The 21,314-nt window shown below is 40.3% G+C and overlaps 1 protein-coding gene across 4 annotated transcripts in view; it reads left to right on the top strand.

Annotated features, from left to right (window-relative positions):
• The window catches only part of PCNX1 (pecanex 1), a 109,270-nt gene extending 94,810 nt beyond the window's left edge, over positions 1-14,460 (top strand). For all 4 annotated transcript variants that reach the window (XM_081934971.1, XM_081934970.1, XM_081934969.1 and 1 more), the window contains 6 exons: positions 2,824-3,054; positions 4,497-4,771; positions 5,444-5,649; positions 8,189-8,628; positions 9,575-9,715; positions 10,305-14,460. In XM_081934971.1, the coding sequence (XP_081791097.1) occupies positions 2,824-3,054; positions 4,497-4,771; positions 5,444-5,649; positions 8,189-8,628; positions 9,575-9,715; positions 10,305-10,445 (1,434 nt within the window). In that variant the 3' untranslated portion in view covers positions 10,446-14,460. The remainder of the gene's footprint in view (positions 1-2,823; positions 3,055-4,496; positions 4,772-5,443; positions 5,650-8,188; positions 8,629-9,574; positions 9,716-10,304) is intronic.
• The last annotated feature ends 6,854 nt before the right edge of the window (positions 14,461-21,314 follow it).

Genomic DNA, 21,314 nt, shown 5'->3' with positions numbered 1-21,314 from the left:
GCGTTCACCAGGCCCAGGAGCCAGTCACGCGTGACCTCCCAGGATGCCAGTACAAGCCAGGAGGGACACGGGTCCAATAAACATGTGGTGGGTCGCAGACGTCCACGCAACCTGTCCAAATCCTCGATGGCAACCGAGTCAAACTCCTCCCAAAGCGGTCCCTCAAGACTCGCAACGGGCGTCTCTACTGAACCACTGAAAGGGGTCCATCCCATCCGGATTTGAGCGACTTTGTCCTGTAGATAATTCCCAAACTCCTCTGCTCTACCCTGTAAAGGGGCTTCCCGTGGTCTCTCAAACAAGAGGGAACGGGTCACCCGAAACAGGGCGGCAGGGCGGTTATCTGCAGACGCAATAAGAGCAGCGCAATGTTGACGTTTGGCCGCTCTTAGTGCCACAAGGTACGTCTTCAAATATGCTCGTGCCTGTGCTCGGTCAAATTCGGAACGGGAGGATCTCCAACGACTCTCTAGGCGTCTCTTGTGGCGTTTCATCACCCTTAGCTCCTCGGTAAACCAAGGTGCCAGGGTGGTTCTTCGTCGCAGGAGAGGCCGCAAAGGCGCCACCCGGTCTAGGGCCCCGGTAGCCGCACTATTCCATGCGACTACCAGGTCCTCTACTCGGGGGCGGGTCAGGCCCACAGGAGGTGGCCCAAGTTCCGTCTGGAACCTATCCGGTTCCATCAGGCGCTTGGGGCGGAACCATCTAATACCTTCCAGTTCCGCCTCCTCGCGGCGGGGGGTAGCACCAGGGAAGTCCAGCCGGAGAAGTGAGTGATCCGACCATGACAGGGGAATAGTGTCTAGATCCCCTATTCCCAGATCACTCATCCACTGGCCAGAGACAAAGACAAGGTCCAGCGTGTGGCCTCCCTCGTGAGTAGGGCCCTGAATTAACTGGGTCAGGTCCATGGCTGTCATGGAAGCCATGAACTCCCGAACCCCCTCAGACGCTTCTCCCATCGACGGCAGATTAAGATCCCCCATCACTAAAAGTTTGGGGGTCTCAACCGCCACCGATGAGATCAGCTCGAGGAGTTCAGGCAGGGCCGCTGACGTATAGCGAGGAGCCAGGTATACTATCAGCAGGCCCAACTGCCTCCCTGGGCCCCATCTCACGACAAGGGACTCACACCCGGGTGTCTGTGGCACAGTGAACTCTCTCGGCTCTAAGTCTTCCCGGATAATCACTGCTACCCCACCGCCCCTTCCCTGGGCCCGAGGCTGGTGAAATGCTCGATAACCTGGTGGGCACATTTCCACGAGGGGAAGACCTCCCTCGTGGCCCAACCAGGTCTCGGTTATTCCTGCGAGGTCCGGCTCCCCCTCCAAAATTAGATCGTGGATGAGGGGGGCCTTATTGACAACGGACCTCGCGTTGCATAACAGCAGTCTCAGGCCCTGGGTCTGTAGATCCTGACCACCTAGTATGCAGGGGTTGGTACAAACGACCGGGAATGACCAAAAACCCCGGTCTCCCAACCGACTACGCGCTCTTGATCTGTCCTCGCACCTGCCCCTCCCCACGACCGTTGGTATCAAAGAGCCCTGCACAGGAATGCTATCGTCCCTCTCCTCCCCCACTCCGCTCCCTCCTCCTTCGACCACACCTAGACGCCTGGCTCTCCCATCCCTCCTGACCTGTTCCTCCCCCCCATCCCTGGAACCCCTTATAATTTTTAAAAGATTTTTAATTAAAAAACCCCTCAATGTGCGCTTCCGCCACCTCTCTGGGTTAATAAACCCGTCCTCAAGGTGGGCCCTCGAAAGGGCAGGAGGCCATACCTGCGAGAGGGGGGACTCTCGCAGTGGCAGTAGGTCAGACCTTAACAGATCTGTTTGGTATTTTTTTAAACAGCTTTTATTTTTCCTTACAACGTTATATCATGTAAGAAAGAACAGGACTGAGCAAATTTGGGGGAAATGTTGGAATTAAACTGAGAAGGGAAAAATTGAGCATTTAGGAATTGAAGGGAAGCAGACTATACTTTTCAATATCACTGTCTACAAAATTCCCTGATATTTTCCCTGGTCTTCATTGTTTGACTATTTTTTCATTTTTTATACCAAACTTTCAGAAGTATGTATTTGTTTCATATGCATTCCTTAAAAACAAATGCAATTTTTACATCTTTTTGACGAGAGAAAAAACTATGTTTGTTAATTGCATTTGGTATTGCCATGGTGCCAGATGTCACAAATCCATCCCTGGAGAAATGTATGGCTGAGTTGTTGTATATCTCAGCTTAAAATCTAGACTGTGATCTATGAATGATTATACAGTAGTAAATTTGTTAGCCTTTACGGCAGCAGTTCTCAATCTGTGGGTCTCGACCCCTTTGGGGGTCGAACGACCCTTTCACAGGGGTTGCCTAAGACCATCAGAAAACACATATTTTCGATGGTCTTAGGAACCGAGACAACCAATTTTATGGTTGGGGGTCACCACAACATGAGGAACTGTATTAAAGGGTTGTGGCATTGGGAAGGTTGAGAACCACTGCTTTAGGGAAACTGAGCATTCTTCATTGTTTAATGTAACTAGATAACTAGATGCAATCTTAAATAATTGAGTTTGGCCGAATATAAACTTGGACTGTATAATTTTAGTATAGGCTAAAACAATTTTCCTCAACCTTGGCAGCTTGAAGATGTGTGGACTTCAACTCCCAGAATTCCTCAGCCAAATTTGCTATTCAGGGAGTTGACGTCCACATGTCCTCAAGTTGCCAAGGATCAGTAACACTGGACTAGAATGTAATCATTTCCCTTTTCACAATGAAGGCTCATATTGATATGATAATGCTTTTACTCTTCGGTTTAGGATCATTTCACCTCTCCCGATGAATACGATGATCCTACTGTTCTCTATGAAGCTATCACAACGCATGAACAAAACCTGGTTATAGCTCATGAGGGGGACCCGGCTTGGCGAAGTGCTGTACTTTCCAATTCTCCCTCCCTACTTGCCCTTCGCCATGTGATGGATGATGGCACCAACGAATACAAGATCATCATGCTGAACAAGCGCTTTCTAATCTTCAGAGTCATTAAAGTAAGAAACTATTAACGGGGTAGATGAGACCACCTGTTCTAGGATGAGATGTAATAAGTGGGGAGGATAGGCATTTATTACTTCCTAGTATGAAATTGATATTTTGATTTTTTTAAAACATTCCTTTTTAAATGCTGTGATTTTGTTAAGCAATTCTTTTATGTTAAATTGTTCCAGGTTTTTAAATATTTTGATTAAGGAAATCAGCAGGACTTGCAGACTAGGCAAATTTTTAAAAATGATCATATTTTATATTTAATTCCACAATTAAGAAAAGTGTAGCATAGGCATTTCTCACTACCTTGCTACATCTTACCTCCTACAGTACACTGATAACAGTTTTTATCTATTTCTTGTGTCTAAGCAAATTTTAAATTTGTTTATGTTAATGCTTACAAGTAGAATAAATAATGATATAATATATGCATGAATGGGTTCCATAAAGTTAAATACAAAGGCTGCATGCCTCTAGTAATTACATGAATTTTAGTTATTTTTCTAAAAGGTAAAACTTTAATGTATAATTTTTAAATTGTCTAAACATTGAAGATATTTATGATTAGTATGGAAGTGTGTGTGTGTGCGCGAGCGCCTATATCCCGTTTCCAGTATGCGTTTAAAAAGTGTCTATGGAGACTCAATTGTCCAGGTCATGGTTGTCCCAAGGGTGCTTTTTTCAAAAGGCAATTGAACTTTTGGGGTTTTTTTCCTTTGAAAACGTTTCATTTCACATCCAAGATGTTTCTTCAGTTCCCCACCAGTTAGTTAGAACCAAAGAAGCTTCTTGGATGCGAAATGAAATGTTTTCAAAAGAAAAAAACCAAGAAAGTTCCGTTGCCTTTGGGAGAAAGAAGCACTTTTGAGACATTTAAAAATGGCTGTAATTTTAAACCACTTTTGTACTAGTAGATTTATTTGATAAAATCAGTGTGTCAGGCCTGCGGCCGGTTCCTTTTGGGATCTGCCACATTTAGGCACATTTCTATCTACTATGCTGTTTCTATAGTGGGGAAATGGGAGGGGGATAGTAAGGAGTAGGATGTGATGTAACCAAAATAAAATTCCTTTTAGATTGCCAAGATCATCCTTTGTCTCTGCACCTGACCGAATTGGATGGGTGGAACTGCCAGCATGGCAGTGGAAGATTGGACCATGTGATGGACTTATGGGTGTGGGGACAGGATCTTGAACTTTCAACTGGGTGGGGGAAACCGGGAAGCTTTCAGATTCAGTTTTTCCCAAATGTGCCAACATGACTCTCTTAATAAATTGGAACTTTGAGCAATACTTTGCCTTGGACTCTGATTTAATTTTGGATGTTATTTGGAACCCTGACAACAATGAATATTTCATTTCATAAAATTCATGTAGTTATAGCTGTCTGATTTGCATGTTGCCACACTATTTTCCTACATACCTTCCTGATTTCTGTGTTTTTGCAGGTAAACAAGGAATGTGTCCGTGGCCTTTGGGCTGGGCAGCAGCAGGAGTTGGTCTTCTTACGCAATCGAAACCCAGAAAGAGGGAGCATCCAAAATGCCAAACAAGCTTTGAGGAACATGATCAACTCATCTTGTGATCAGCCTATTGGATACCCAATTTATGTCTCACCTCTGACAACTTCATATTCTGATAGTCATGAACAGTTAAGAGAGATTCTTGGTGGTGCCATCAGTCTGGGAAACATCAAGAACTTCATAGTATCTACTTGGCACAGGTGAGTAAAAGAAGTCTTCAGAGTACAGTTGTTCATTTTTGTATATTTAATTAGAGTGGTACACTATAAAGTTTTATTTTATTACTTTTGTTTTTATGATGGGTAAGAGTATCAAGAGTAAGATTCCTGTCAAAACAAGAATATTGCTTTTATTAGAAATGTGGAACGCTTATTTCAGTATTTTGTCAACAGTCAGTTTTAATCTCAGTTGCATCATTTACCCCCTGCAAACATTAACTATGGATAAAGTTTACTCTTTGTTAAACACTATTCCAGACACAAAATACTGCCTTAACATATCCTATTTTTCTCTTGAATTCACTGTTCCAGGAATGATTTGTAAAGTAAATTAGGCAATACAATCTTACCTGTTTGTATCTCCCATCCCTACAACAGCTGAGAAAACTGGTATCGTGTTTTGTTGTGTTGTGTTGAATAACTTTTGGACCAGGCCCACTTGCTTATCTTTATCTATCTCAAGAAATTGTTATGAGGTAGATGCAGGGATGGAGAACTGTATATGCCATCTTGAATTTCTGGAAGAAAAGTTGGATGTATGATAAATAAATATGAAAAGAATAGATCAAGATATGACTTTGTAAGATTTTGCTAGAAATAGACTTTCTTACTTTGCTATTATTTTTTTAAATTTATTGTTGTTGTTATGTTCAGGTTAAGAAAAGGCTGTGGTGCTGGTTGCAACAGTGGAGGAAACATTGAAGACTCGGATGCTGGAGGTGGTGCTTCCTGCACAAGTAATAGTGCAACTGTCAACGATTCTCAGAGCAGCGTATCTCAAGGAGGTGGGAATGTAACTGTTGGACAGGGATCTGGAGTAGGATTGCAACCCCCTGTCGTCTCTCATCCAGTCACCCTAGGTAAAACTGAACAGGTGTCTTAGAGTGTATGTATTCAAGTATCTCACTGCCAGATTGGAATAATTAATATCAACAGCGTCTGTTAAGCATGTTTGGAATCCACAGGCCCCGTGCCATCCATTCAGCTTGCAACTTTGGTGATTCTGTAGAGGGTAATAGGAAAGATAACTGTACTTTTTTCCCATGAAGATCAGCACACATATAAAAGACATAAATCATCTTCCAAATCTCAATATTATGAAGCTGCATGTTTTTTTCCCAAAAAGGCTGTTGAGAAGGTGGTTGTACAGCAGCTTTAGAGAGTTCTGAAGGAAACAGATTATCTTGACTCTTTTTAGCTGTGTTTCAGACCAGGCATGAGACTAAAATGACACTGATTGCATTTCTGGATGACCTCTATGGGAGAGGTATGGGGAGGTATCCATCCTGGCTATTCTTGATCTCTTAGTGTCCTTCAATACCACTGATTGTGGTACACTTCAAAAACCAAAAACTTATTGACTCCAAAAAGCAAGTGATAGCCATGTCTAGGAGGACTTTTGTTTTGTTTTGTAAAGCAGTTGTGCATCTTCCTGCATCTGGAGACAGTGCTCATGGTCACTCCTGCCTTGGTCATATAATGAATAGGTTACTTCTATGTATTGTCATGGCTATGTACGCTAGTACTATCCAAAAGCTGCAGCTGGTCTAGAATGCAGTGATGCAGTCAGAAATGGACACACCTTAGTATGCCCATATTGCACCTCACTTCCATAAGGTCCACTGTTTTCCAGTGTGCATCCAGATGGAATTCAAAATGTTGGCTCTCCTCTATAAAACCTACAATTGAATATAGCCAGATTATTTGTCACAGTCTTTTTCCAGTTGTTTCTTCCTGTCCCCTTAGGTGTGTCAGGAGACACATGCTCCTATCTTTTCGATTAAAAAAATTATACAGGCCTTCTGAAACATGTATTTTCTGTCATAACACCTGCCCTGTGGAAAGCCACATTCCCCAAGACCAGATTGGCTCCATCTTTGCTAGCTTTCCACAAGGTCAGGACTATAAAGTGCTAAAACTAGAACGTATTCCAGGTCTGGGGGTTTGAGAGGTTAGATGGCCTTTTAAGTAGTTGGTTTCTATTGGGTCCATTCTTGATAGCCATTGTTGGTTTTTCACTTCACTTATGCTTTTTTTATTGTTTGAATGAGTTATTAGCCATCCAACAACTCATCATATTTTTCATATGTAAATCAATTTAATGATTAATTGATTAATTACAATATACCAAATTTGCATTTCATTATCCGGAGAGAAATCTGTATTTACTTTGCACGTTATGTCAAGGCCATCTTAAATAGTTTCTTAGGGTTATTTTTCACTATGTGGGAAGTTCTTTGTAGAAACCACGCCACACAAATCAAACAGTTGTATTTATGCCTTATTGCTCCTCAAATGATATTATCCAAAACTAAAATGTTCAGAATAAATAAATTGCTGATTACATTTTGAAAACTATCATAAAGCGCAATAGTCAATCAATCAATCAACCAATCAATCAGAATAGAGCTAGAAGTGACCTTGGAAGTCTTCCAGTCCAACCCCCTGTTAAAGCAGGAGACCTTATACCAGTGATGGCGAACCTATAGCACGCGTGCCACAGGTGGCACGCAAAGCCTCCGGACGATCCCTGAAGCCTTCGGAGCGCTCAAAACGACCCTCTGAGCAAACCGGAAGTCACTTCCAGTTTGCTCGGAGGGTCGTTTTGAGCGCTCCGAAGGCGTCAGGGAAGCCTTTGGATGATCCCTGAAGCCTTCGGAGCACTTAAAATGACCTTCCGAGCAAACCGGAAGTGACTTCCGGTTTGCACAGAGGGTCGTTTTAAGCGTTCCGAAGGCTTCAGGGAAGCCTCCGGATGATCCCTGAAGCCTCCGGAGGGGGGCAGGGGAGGCTCTTTTCGCCCTCCCCAGGCTCCTATGAAGCCTCTGGAGCCTGGGGAGGGCAAAAAAAGCATGTAAAAATGGGGGGGGGAAGCGCCTTTTGTGTGCGCATGCGCACTGGGGGTTGCGCATTGCGTTATGGGTATGGCACGCACGCACATGACCCCCCTGCACTCCCCCCACTTGTGGCACGCGAGCCAAAAATGGTTCGCCATCGCTGCCTTATACCATTGCAGACAAGTGACTGTCCAGTCTCTTCTTTAAAACCCCCAGTGATGAAACAGACAGGCATGATTAAGAACATCAGGCATAAAAGACTTGGAGCGGGGGGGGGGGGTGAAGGGGAGGAGTTAAATTTATTGTTGAAGAAAGTTGAAGGGACTTCTATGTAGTTATCAGACACATTTTCTTCAATTAATAGGCATTGCTGTTTCTAAAAGGAATTGATCCAGAATCTAATTTGAATTTTGAACAGCATACAAGCCAATAGCCTTTTCAATTATCCATTCAAATTTACATCTTTGGCATAAACTAAACTAAAGCCTATAATACTGTATGTATATAAAATTATTATACAGCATATAATAATTTCATTTGTTTTTTGCTCATTTATTTTTAGGCACCAGCCAGAGTGCTCATTCTGTGCAATCAAGCCTTATCAGACATTCCCCTGCTCGTGCTTCAGTTGCCAGCCAGTCAACTTACTGCTACAGCAGTCGTCATTCATCCCTCCGGACATCCACCACAGGCTTTGTGCCTTGCCGACGGTCTTCCACCAGCCAGCTTTCCCTTCGCAATCTTCCATCGTCCATACAGTCCCGTCTGTCCATGGTGAACCAAATGGAACCCACTAACCAGACGGGTGTTGCCAACATGCAGAATGGCCTCCCTTCTTCAAGCAGTTCCAGTCAGAGCATCCCAGTCGGCAAACAACATGCCCTTGTTGGCTTTTTAGGGAACGATGGAATGACGAGCGTCACTGATTCACAGGCAGGCACAAATGTGAGCCCTGTGAACCAGAGACGAACCAAAAGGGATGATGTTGTTTACAGAATTCAGGTAAATGAAATGTAGAAATTGACCTGGTTTATATGCCCTTTATTATCTAATGACTATTTTTATGGCTGGACAGTTAAGGGTTTAATTTTTTAATCTTCCCTACATTTCTGGAATTCAACACACTGGAATGAAACACTAATATACAGAATTCACAAAAGATTTCAGATGTAACACATCTTAACAGGATAAATTTCCTGGCAGTTAGAACAATTAATCAGTGGAACAGCTTGCCTCCAGAAGTTGTGAATGCCCCAACACTGGAAGTCTTTAAGAAGATGTTGGATAGCCATTTGTCTGAAACGGTATGGGGTTTCCTGCCTAGGCAGGAGGTTGGACTAGAAGACCTCCAAGGTCCCTTCCAACTCTGCTATTGTATTGTATTATTGTATTAACAGCTGGTATTCGCTAGGGCTGTGCTGTGCTTTGGCTACACTTTGAAAATGGTGCTTCATTTGCTAAAGGATAGAGAATGAACAAGGCAAAGACGTGGTCAGGGAATAACGATCTTTGTATTACAAAAACATATGGTGTAAGTTAAGTACTAAAGTTATTTCAACAGCTTTCTATAATGCTATAACAATTCTATTAGGTGGAGAATTAAACAATTATTTGTTATTACATTAAATAGACTTTCTTGTGTATGTTGGTTTGCAGTGCAAGCTTGATGATCCAAGTTTGGAAGCTAAGAAAAACAATGGGAAACATTGAATTATATCTCATTTTCTCTGTGTTCTACTCAAACTAGTTGTAGGAATGTGAAACCTGTGGTTGTGGAAATATATTTCCCTTCTTATATTGCTGTCTGGTGTTTGAAATCAAATTATACCTGGAGGGATATGCAAAATCTTTTGAGTTGAAAAAGTTGTGAACAATTTCAAAAAGGGGAATTTCAAACTCAGTTCTTGATTTTAAATGACTAATTTTAAGCTGCTGCTTTTTTTTTTAGATAATAGATCCTAGCCAGGTTTTGGAAGGGATCAACTTATCCAAAAGAAAAGAACTGCAGTGGCCAGATGAAATGATAAGACTAAGAGCTGGAAGAAACAGCTGGAAAGACTGGAATCCTCAGGAAGGCATGGAAGGCCACGTAAGTTTCATTCCTCATCCGCCTTTGCTATTGGCATGCTCAGAGGTTATATTGATTATATGTAAATTCGAAAAGCGGAGCACTAAGAAAAAGCCAATTTTACAAATTCTAAATTATAACGATAGACAGGAATATGCATCATATGTCTTTGTTTTATGTGTTCTGGAAGTCTTAACTTTTTTTAAAAACAACAACAGCAACTTAAGACCAATCAATTCTGCATAGTTTCTTGGAAGGCAAGAGCATAGTATATTAAATCCACGCAAGGGAAATATACATAAAAAGTGCACTATTTACCAAAGTATGACATTTCCTGTTCCCTTGTTACCGTTCTCAATGCTTTCTATAAATTTTCTCCTGTGAAATACGGGAATATTTCTATTATTATTCTCAGTATTATAGCAGAGGAGGTTTTTTCCAATAACTTTATTGGAATCAAAATAATTTCTGTGCTGGAGCAACAAAATAGATAAGTAAGATCTCAAAGCCTAACCTTGATCCTCTCACGTAGCCTGCACGTACTACTTCAGAATGATAAAGTTCTACTATTACTGCTGAGTATATTTTCTTTGCTTGCTACCCCTGCTAGGTGATTCACCGTTGGGTGCCTTGCAGCAGAGATCCAGGGCATAGGTCCCATATAGACAAAACCATCTTGCTCGTCCAAATTGAAGACAAATATGTTGCAGTGATTGAAACCGGAGTCCTGGAACTTGGGGCTGAAGTGTGACTTTCTTGGACAATTAATGCCTAGTCCATCTCCACAACGTTTAGAAATGAAGTAAGGAGTCTCAGAAGGTGACCCTAACAGCTTGAGTAATAGGAAGAGACTTGAAAACAAAGTTAAGGATAGGATGTCAGTCCCCAAAAGAATTAAGGGGGTGCTTTTGATATTTTTCAAGTTAGCTGCTGAAGAAAATATTGTGCATGAAGGGTAAAAAGGATATATCTTTTGCTTTATACATTATTTTATCCATTGCAATGCTTTAAAACAACCCCACATTTTCCAAGTTTCAAAACAGGAGCATCTCAATTTTTTTTCTAATTGTCTTGCCAAAAATATTTTGTCTCATTAATGTAGATTCAGTTCGTTTTTTTTTTAAAGCAACTGAAAATTGTATAAATGTTGAGGTCAGCGTGAAGCTGAATAGAATGTTTCATTAACTGCAAGTATAACCAGATTTTAAACTTCTTATTTCTTCTAAGTGGGAAAAAAGATCATTGAGAAAACTGCACTATTTTTTTTATGGCAATGCACTACAAAGATCTGAGATTGCTCAGAACATTTATTGATATAAATAGATATATATATAAAAGAAAATACCGTTATTTAAATTGCCTTTGGGATTATCAACCTCCTCCTCCATATTCATATGATGGTAGGAAATACCATTGGTTCATTTTTGGCTAAAAAATCGCCCAACAACTTATTTATTCTGTCCTATTTACAAAGTATGGTAGATTAACCAGTAATTACAGAAGAAAACTCCAGGGAAGCCTAACTCATGGTGAAACCAATTGATAGCGTAAATTTTATCTTTTTACATAGTGGGCTCAATTGTACAATTGTGCATTTTCTTCTTCTACTTTTGTTACTTTCCAATATGGAGTCAACAAAAATATGTTACTGGGCTCCTTTGAAAAAAAAAGTGTTTACTTTTGTTTTTATGGAAAACTGGATGAGATACATCGTTTTAAATAAGGTTGTGACTTTATCTCTGTTCTGGGACTTACTCCTTTATTAAGCAAAATAGTTAATTTTTTTAAAAAAATTAAAGGATAAAAATCAAAAGGCATGTTGTATCATATTATCTGTATCATTTTGCGTTTTAGCTCCCTTTAGTTGCTATTATGTTCTGTGACTTGAATTCATTTTCAATAATTATATATTCTATAATAATTGTACTTTGCATATAACTGTGAAATTGATTTATGTTACATATCATCGATTTTTACTGATTGGAATTTTTAGTGTGTGTTTTCAGGGAAACAAGTTATTCAAACAGCAACAGAGTAAGGGGACAAAGTTGCAATTTTTATCTTGCTGTTTCTATGACTTGCTCACAATGTTAATGGAAAGTTTTATATGTAGTAGTTGTTTCCTTCGTGTGATCTGAAACTCTGGGCTCAATGGGAAACAGAACAATTTGCAGTTTTAGCTTTTAGAAGCAGCCATCTTTTACTTTTGAACTATTCCTATGTTAATGATGCATGGGTGATCTTACAAACAAGAAGTTGCAGTGAAACATAACCATCGTACACTTAATGAACATAGTCAAATAATGTCATAACAATCTGATACCATAAAAAACAGCCTTTGTGGCTTGCTGAGTATATTAAAGTAAAGTAAAATCTAAATGCCATTCTTACTGCATTACAGTCTTGACCATATTTTGCAAAGCTATTCACTGCTGCATATTTTGCAAAGCTATTCACTGCTTCAGATACCTCTTGCTAGAATCTGAAAATCACAAAATTTGTCCCAGGGAGCAACATTAACAATAAAATATAGAAAAAAAGCTCCCAAAAGATTGTGCTGTTCTCGTAAAATATACATCACCTGCTAATGTCTGAATGCCCACAGTTTAAACCCTGATGCTATCATATTTTCATCATTTTATGAACAAGAGAAAAATCATTTTCTGAGTTTTGGCCAGCCATCTTACTTCACATTTTAATTGACAATTAAAAATTCATTTATCTTTTTGACCTTCCCCAAAATAGAAAGAAAATGCAATCTACCTTTCAAAAAGATTAATCATTTTGAATATATTAAATTCATTGATAAAGAGAGTGCTTTTGAAGGTTAACGAATGAGGCAATGAACACTGTAATAAGGAAAATTGGATTTTTCTGATAAGATTTTTCTTTCCTATTTTTAATTATTAATAGAACAGAAATGGCACTCTGTGACATAGGATACTCCACACTACTGATTATATTTGAAACTAAATAGGTATATTGAAAGAGAGGATAATTTCAAGACTTCTAATATATCTAGATACATTTAGAATGTGATAAATTTAGTTTAAATAATTGAAAACAAATTATTTGATTAGTACAATCTCAATCCCACTTTTGTTACATATAAATATCATCTAATTAGCATTCGTGAAAAAAATATCTAGTTTTATTTGCAGATTTTTAAGATGTTCATCTCCCAATAATTTGGTGGAGTATCCTTTATGTAGGATTAACAAGTATTTATGAAACCTTTTTCTTTGCTTGTTGTGGTATATGAACTTGGAAGCCAAATTAACTGTTTTGCAGCTTTTCATATGTGGACTCGGTGGCTTTCTTCTTTTAATTTCTCCAAACAGTTATGACAAGCATTCTGAAAACTTTACAAATTTTTTTTTGCATTTGATACTAAGTCTTGTACAAAATTAGTAATCCACTAAATTAATTTCTAGATTAAGCTACAATATTTATGTAGAAAAAGTTTATGAAAGTTCATTTGCCTACTATCAATGTTTATAAAAATATGCATAATAAACTGATAATCCAACTAGGCATTAATTTAATGTAAAATCACAGACATATATACTTAGCTTCCCACTTAGTATTTTGGGAAATGAAAGGAAAATTTTCTTTTACCTCGCGAAATGCTTTAATTTTCATAATAAACAAAATCTTATTATTGCTCAATATTGAGGTAATATTCTGTAGATGTTCTTGTAACCTAGGAAATAGATATGGAGGGAAGGAAATGTTTTTGAAAAATTATATCTTTTACAAGGTGTTTTTTTTTAATTTGTTGCTTTTTCTACCCATGCTTGATGCTGTTGGAGAATGACTAGTTGCATAGTTGCAATATGTGAAAATATTGAATAGATGGTACGGAGTGTTATGGAGGAGGCCTTTGAAATCTTAGATTTGGGGGCACATTTTACCCAAACTGACATTGAAATGCATTCTTAACCTAGATGGGATGAAGCAGTGACACCAGCCTTCAGTTCTATATATTTTAAGTGGTAATAACTCTACCAATGGACTAGTGCATTTGAAAGAGCTTTTCAGAGCATATTAGCTGTAGGTTCAACCACCATGGTTTTATATACCTAATTTTATTAAGAGAGATTTTTCTTACCTATTATATAGGTTCTACTTGTCTGGTCCTACTTGGTGATTGGAAAACTGATGCCATTAGTCCTGCAATGCTAGACAGTATAAGAATTATAGCAGTATTTAATGTGTGCCTTAGTAAAATGGTGGTGAGTACATAAGACCTTGGTGGGAGCTACTGCCCATATCTAGTTGTCCCCAAGTTTTTTAAAAGATGGCTGCTCTAAAAGGCTTCATAGATTTCTATACACCGTTCATCAGCAAACATATTTGAAAATACTATTTACATATTTATACTAACTTTACAGATGACCCAAATGAATGACAAAAGTCACAAAGGTTAAAAGTCAGACTTGATACTCCTTTATGAACTCAGCCAGATAATGAACTGCTTATTATTACCTTAAATAATGGGTGGGGGCGAAGATAAAATGAGTTGGAAAATGGAATATGTGCTTTGCATTTACCAGCATATGGAGAACTTGCCAGGGATAGGGTTATGTGTACTTTGTATGTGTCAGTGAGAGTATGAGCGCGTGGGTGTGTGTATGTTTTTTGAAACAGCCTGTAAATATTGTCGCTGTTTAAAACTGGGAAAAGTTGACAGGATTTGTTTGTAACATGTTGCTTTGAAAAGACAGTATTGACAGTGAAGAAACAATGAAATTAAAAAAAAAAAACTTCTTGTCCCTTGTTTTATTTTCATGTTGGGTTTTTTATATCAAAGACTTTTAAACAACTACGCATTGATGTTGTATATTTCATTACTCTTTTTCCCTTGAAGAACAATGGTGAAAATGTTCAGGTTAATATACCTTATCTTCTGTTCCTTGAATAGAAATGACTATATATTCTTTTATTGCCGAGCTCCAAATCTGTCATTTATTGCTTTGCATTTTTCAGATGTGCATTTTACTGTACTCATGATATACTTTAGCTCCTATAATTATCATTATTGCCATTACATTCATGATAAATTTCAGCACGGCATATCCCTTTCTTTCTAACCTATCTTCCCACAAAAATTGAGGTTGGTTTTATATAAATTATAGTAATTATAGTAATATTCAGTAACACATACACACACACAGTCACACACATAGGCTGAAGCAGGGGTGGGTTTCAAATTTTTTTACTACCTATTCTGTGGGGCGTGGCCTATTTTGTGGGTGTAGCTTGGTGGTCAGGTGACTGGCCGTGGCCAACTTGATGACACTCACCAGGAGATGTCATGAATTAGGTAAAATGTGTTGAAGCTCACTTAACAATACTCTTGCTTAGCAACCAAAATTTTGGGCTCAATTGTAGTCATAAGTCAAGGACTATCTCTGCCTTCCTCTGCATGGCAGCCTTGTCCTAGAAAACTTCTTCTCCTTTCTGGGAATTTTCCTCTCTGTTAGAGGCATCAAAATAATCCAGACAATGTAAGGTTTCCTGCTGCAGCAGGGGTTTGGACTAGATGACCTCTGAGTAGCCTTCTAGCCCTGTCTGTCTGTCTGTCTGTCTGTCTTTCCTTCCTTCCTTCCTTCCTTCCTTCCTTCCTTCCTTCCTTCCTTCCTTCCTTCCTTCTTTCTTTCTTTCTTTCTTTCTTTCTTTCTTTCTTTCTTTCTTTCTTTCTTTCTTTCTTGCTGTTAAAGTTTGCAGCTTTAAGACTTGTGTACTTCAACTCCCAGAATTCCACTGCCAGGCATGCTCAGTTCCGATTTAAAGCAGCAGCATTTGTTTTTATCCTTTGCTGAATCTCCCGGCTGAAAAGTAAGTTTCCTTTTTTCTTTCTCTTTCTTTCTCCCTCCCTCCCCCCTCTCTCTTAGTTTTTAAAGCCTTTTCCCCCTTGCCTGAACTGGCAGGGGAAAAAACTTTTTTTAAAAAAGCTTCTGACGAAGCTTCTGATGGGAGAACAGGTTCGTGAGCGTGGCCAGGCCACCATTATTACCGGTCCTATCTGGTACACCAGATTTTTACTACCTCTTCTGGCGTACCGGACCGGGAGGAACCCACCTCTGGACTGAAGTAAGATCACTTGATGACAAATATTCATTCTGTAAAAATAGACCTTCTGATAGTGACCTTTTCTAGCAGCAGGTACAGTATATTTGAGGGGATTTTCTGTATGCAACACTTTGAATTATGACTGAAATCACGAGGCGTATGTGGATTTAAGAAACATGCCAGAAGAAATAAAGTGCGCCAATCATACTTAAGTATAAAAAACATACTGACTTAGAATACAGGAAGATTCAAAATCAACTATTCAAAACCTGGATAGATACATTTCCTGTCTATAAGAATTTTTGCAAATTTATACAAAATATAAAACCAGATAAAGCAAGGAATAAAGATTGCTTATGGCCATTAGCCATGCATTTAATTCTCTGATTAAATTAAGAATTGATGCAGAGACTTCACTGTTTCTCATTCTTACCAGACAAATCATTTTTCCAGAATAAATGATTTTCAGAGATTTTGATCACAACTCAGAAGGTGATTTAAGGAGCTGGTGCTGGTAAGTAAAATTTCAGGAAGGAATGTTGCGTGTAGAGAGAGGAAAGACAAGGCATTTTAGAAATTGTATTGTTGGAACAATGGAAGATGTTAATAATTCTGAAAGAGGAATGAGCTGATGGAAGATGAGAGAAAGAAATTTGTGCTAGACGAAGGCCAATATTTTAATAGAGGAACTGATGTCATTTGGCAATACAGTATCCTTTGGCGCACTATGAAGAGGGAAGAATTACATTGTGTGAGAAGTAAAAAAACAAGACAGAATGGGAAAAGGTAGGAGTAGACAACAGTGTCAAAAAAGTATAAACAAAAAGCATGTTGAGTGTTATGAATAATACATATATATAATTAGGAGGTTGGGTGGAAATGAGCGAAGACATATAAATAACTTGCCATAATAAATATCAAGACTATAACATTCACATTCTTTAATCAGCCAGAATAGGTCATTTTATATTGATGAGGCATATCCTGCAAATTTAACAAAAATTAGAAGGCACCGTAGTTTTGGGGATTATTTTGAAAATATTTTCTATCACATTCTGATGGGGAAATGTACCTTTTTGGCGAAATAGTTTGATTAAATTGAAAAGTTCATAAAAACATAATGAGGATATCCAAAAGTCCTATTCTGTGCTATGTTAAAAAGTAAAAAAAAAATACTGATGTGGCTAGTCAAAGACTTATTTAATGGTGATTCTTCTAGGACTGAGCATTTAATTTGATTAATCTATAGATTTGTATCAAGCCCTTCTTCTAGGACCTTACCACAGGATATGTACCAACCCTATATTTTTCTCCTCTGCAATAACTCTGTTATTGGGGTTAAATAATCCAAAGTGCCCAGTTAACCTCCATGGCTAAGATAGGCCCTGAACATGGTTCTCCAGAATAGCTGGCCAGTGTGCATAGAGCAGCTGATGGCACCCATACCATAGGTTTGCCATCACGGATCTAGGAGCTGCGGTAGCACAGTGGTCAGAATGCAATGTTACAAGATAACACTATCCACAGCCAGGAGTTCAATCCCCACTAGATAAAGGTTGACTCAGCCTTCCATCCTTCCAAGGTGCTGTAAAGCACTTTGGAATGTATATAAGTTTAAGTGCTCTTGCTGTTGCATACTGACACTGGCTTTGGCCACAGCTGTAATCTGTTTTGGAAAAATTCAGGACTGTTCCATGTGGATTAGGACTAGACTTTCACCTTACTGATATTTTCCTAATTCAGAGAGACACAGGAAATAGTTGCATTCAGCACAAATGTTAAGTCAGAATTCTTTTAGTGGAGTAATCCATATTTGTCTGATTTGCACATAAAAGTAAACTATAATGGACGCATATGCTTTACTTAATCCATAATTTTTAGGACTTAGTCCTGTATTCAGTACTTTTATAAAGCAGACGAATTGGAGACTGTGATAAAAAACATCCACATGTATGCATGTCGTAAGTCTGTGTCCCCTTATGAAATTACTTGATATCTCCGATTTTTCTTTTCACTTAAGGAAAAAAAAACATATAAAGTAAAATTGAGTTTTTCTTATTTATAGTTTAAAATTATGGTGGATGGTTGTTACCACAGTCTCCAATTCTTGTGCTTTATAAAAGTACTGAATTAATATGTTACTATGTACTTTTGAAGGGACATGGTGGCTCAATGGCTAAGACGCTGAGCTTATCAATCAGAAAGGTCGGCAGTTTGATGGTTCGAATCTCTAGTGCTGCGTAATGGAGTGAGCTCCTGTTACTTGTCCCACCTTCTGCCAACCTAGCAGTTTGAAAGCACGTAAAAAATGCAAGTAGAAAAATAGGAACCACCTTTGGTGGGAAGGTAACAGCATTCTGTGCGCCTTCGGTGTTTAGTCATGCCGGCCACATGACCATGGAGACGTCTTTGGACAGCACTGGCTCTTTGGCTTTGAAATGGAGATTAGCACCTTCCCCTAGAGGCAGGAATGACTAGCACATATGTGCAAGGGGAACCTTTACCTTACCTTATGTACTTTTACCACTGTCCAGTACTTTTTATTAGTTCTTGCTCTCTCAAGGACAAGCCTAAGGGCAGAAGATTTTGAAACCCAGTACATGCAATTAAAAAATGCTGGGGTTTGTCTCCCCCTTATTATCATTCTTGTTATGTTGTGCTTTCTATGATTTTTAATTTTGTAAACCCTTGTCATGAGATGGGCGGCTAACAAATGTAATAATAAAAATAAATAAAATAAATTTGGTGGCATTCAAGTTAAAAACAAACTTCTTCTGACTTACCAAAATTCTTTAATGGGGAATGGGGGAAGGAATGAAGTTAATGAAGCAGGAACTAATAGTTCCCATACTACCATATACCATCATGCCAACAATGATCAGGTGCCTTCTATGGCCATCTAGAGAAGCACCACATTGTTCATTGATTTAGAAAGGTGGCAGGAAAAAGGTTAGACTTGAAAGCCAGCAGTACAATCTTCTAAAAAGGCTTTGATTTCTTTGTTCTGCGATGGAAAAATCTTCCCAGTGTTTATGGTTTCATTTCTTCTCAATAAGGGTGGAGATAGCATCCATGCATGGGTTGACACTGTCCGTGCTTTGATTGGACTGTGTTTGATTACTAATTAATTAATTAATTAACCACTATATAACCCACCTCCATGAGTGGTACCACCCAGTTTTCCAACTCAGTCCACTCTGGAACAGTCGTGTTATCCTTCGTATCTTCTACCTGATTTGATCACTATTCTCATAATTTCAGCTATATTGACTCATAACACTGAGATTGCTGTGAGTATTTCCCTGCTCCTACCACCGGGCCTTCCGACCCTAGAGCCAAAGGGCTGCTGCCCGCAGGCCTCACTCCTCCCCCCTGTGCACCTCAGAGAGCTCTCAACTCACCTGAGATTTTAAAACGGAGCGGCGGAAAAAGGCGAACAGCACGGACTATCGGCCTTTTGATCCTTTGAGTCCTTGACAGCCGTGCAGGCAGAGGAGAGCCCGGGACGGCACACAGCGGCTGGGCGGCACACAAATTACCGGATCAACCCTGGAGATACGCATGAAACTGCCTTTGCATTTAAAGTGGCAGCGCGATGAAGGCAGGCGCCGCGGAGATTGCGGGGAGGCTTGGCAAGCCGCGAATTGCAGGGACAAGTGTGCAGGCCTCTCAATGGCCTAGCGCCGCGCCGAGGGGTCGGGCCCAACCCAAAAAAAAGGCGTGAACGCAATTTTGGAAGAGGGCGGAGACCGGATAGTAAGGGACGGCCACGGATGCCTTTTGGGCCATATTGCCTCCCCTTGACATAGCCGACAGCAGCATACCTGAGTCATCCTCTAGCGCTGGCAGGGAGGTAACAGAGACAGAGCCTGGACTCCTGACTATGACAGGGACTCCTCTTCCCCTGAATGGGCCAGCCTCATCACAGGCTAAACCCTCCCACAAAAGCTCCTCCTCTGACAGCAAAAGCTCAAAGGCCAAAAAGGCATCTAAGTCCTCTTCCAAAAGTAAGCACTTGGATTCATTGGGTTCCTCCCAGCACCGATCTGACAAAGAGCCGCGGGCACCGCCACAGCAATCCCATTGCCCCCACTGCAACTCTCGGACAGGGTCATTTCCACCATACAAGTCTCCATTTAGAATGCCACCTGGAAAAAAAAATTCCCGTTGGTGTGTGGCCAATCGTGTCTCACCAGTTCAGTCTATCATTCCTCAGGTTCTGGAATTTCTACAGGACGGTTTGGAGAAGGGGCTGTCTCCCAACACTCTTAGGAGAGAGGTAGATGCCCTTAGTAGTGCAACTTACCTGGGGTGGGGGTCAGTCATTAGCATATTATCCCAATGTAAGGTTTTTTTTGAAGGGGGCGGTTAATCTCAAGCCCCCAGTGGTGCATAGATACCCGACCTGGGATCTGGCCAAGGTCCTGGAGTCCCTGATTGATCCGCCATTTGAGCCACTTCGGGAAGTGTCCTTACAAATGCTTACCTGGAAGGTAGGTTTCCTGGTGGCTGTGACGTCTACGAGACGTATATCTGAACTGCATGCCTTGTCTGTGTGAGAGGACCTCTGCAGGTTCCATGAGGATAGAGTGGTCCTCAGACTGGACCCTTCCTTTATACCAAAGATGGGATCCTGGTTTCACCGCACGCAGGAAGTGGTGTTGTCAAATTTTTGCCCCTCTCCCAGTCATGATTTGGAGCATCACTGGCACAAGTTGGATGTGCGCTGGGCACTAGAAATTTAGATTGATCGCACGGCAAGTCACAGACATTCTGAGGCCCTTTTTATTTCATTCCAGTCATCTTCCCTGGGGCAGAGGGTCTCAATAGTGACGATTGGATGGTGGGTCAGGTGTTGCATTGCAGCAGCGTATGACTCGCGCCGGGAACCGAGACCAGCAGGGGTGACGGCCCACTCTACAAGGAGTGCTGCCATGATGACAGCATGAGTGAAGCAGGCTTCTCTGGAAGAGATTTGTAGGGCGGCTACGTGGGCTTCTTTGTCCCCCTTTGTTCACAATTACAAACTTGACAAGTTTACTTCAGCTGATGCTGCCTTTGGAAGGAGAGTGCTGCAGGCCGTTCAGTCAGTTGTGTCAGTCCCGGAACAATCTATTGTCCACCCTTGAGGATTGTACGGCTTGGGTATGTCCCATGCATGGATGCTATCTCCACCCTAATTGAGAAAGGGTATTGGTATCTTACCTGATACGCCTCTTCTAATAAGGTGGAGATAGCATCCAGCTCTGACCCTTCTTTTGACTGTTCTTTGTCTTCACGGGACTGTTTTTCTTGTTCTAATTTCAGATGTTTGCATTGATCTTTTGATGTTGGCTTTTTTCTTGGAATCACTAAACATGAATTTTGTTGGGATAACACGAGGAGTCTGTCTTTTTTTCTCTTCGCCAGAAAACTGGGTGGTACCACTCATGGAGGCGGGTTATGTAGAGGTTAATTAATTAGTAATCAGACTCAGTCCAATCAGAGCACGGACAGTGTCAACCCATACATGGATGCTATCTCCACCTTATTAGAAGAGGCGTAT

Source organism: Natrix helvetica (assembly GCF_964273705.1).
Source record: "Natrix helvetica genome assembly, chromosome: 1".
Classification (NCBI taxonomy): domain Eukaryota; kingdom Metazoa; phylum Chordata; class Lepidosauria; order Squamata; family Natricidae; genus Natrix; species Natrix helvetica.
Note: the sequence above shows the minus strand (reverse complement) of the source record. Positions and strands in the feature narration are given on the sequence as shown.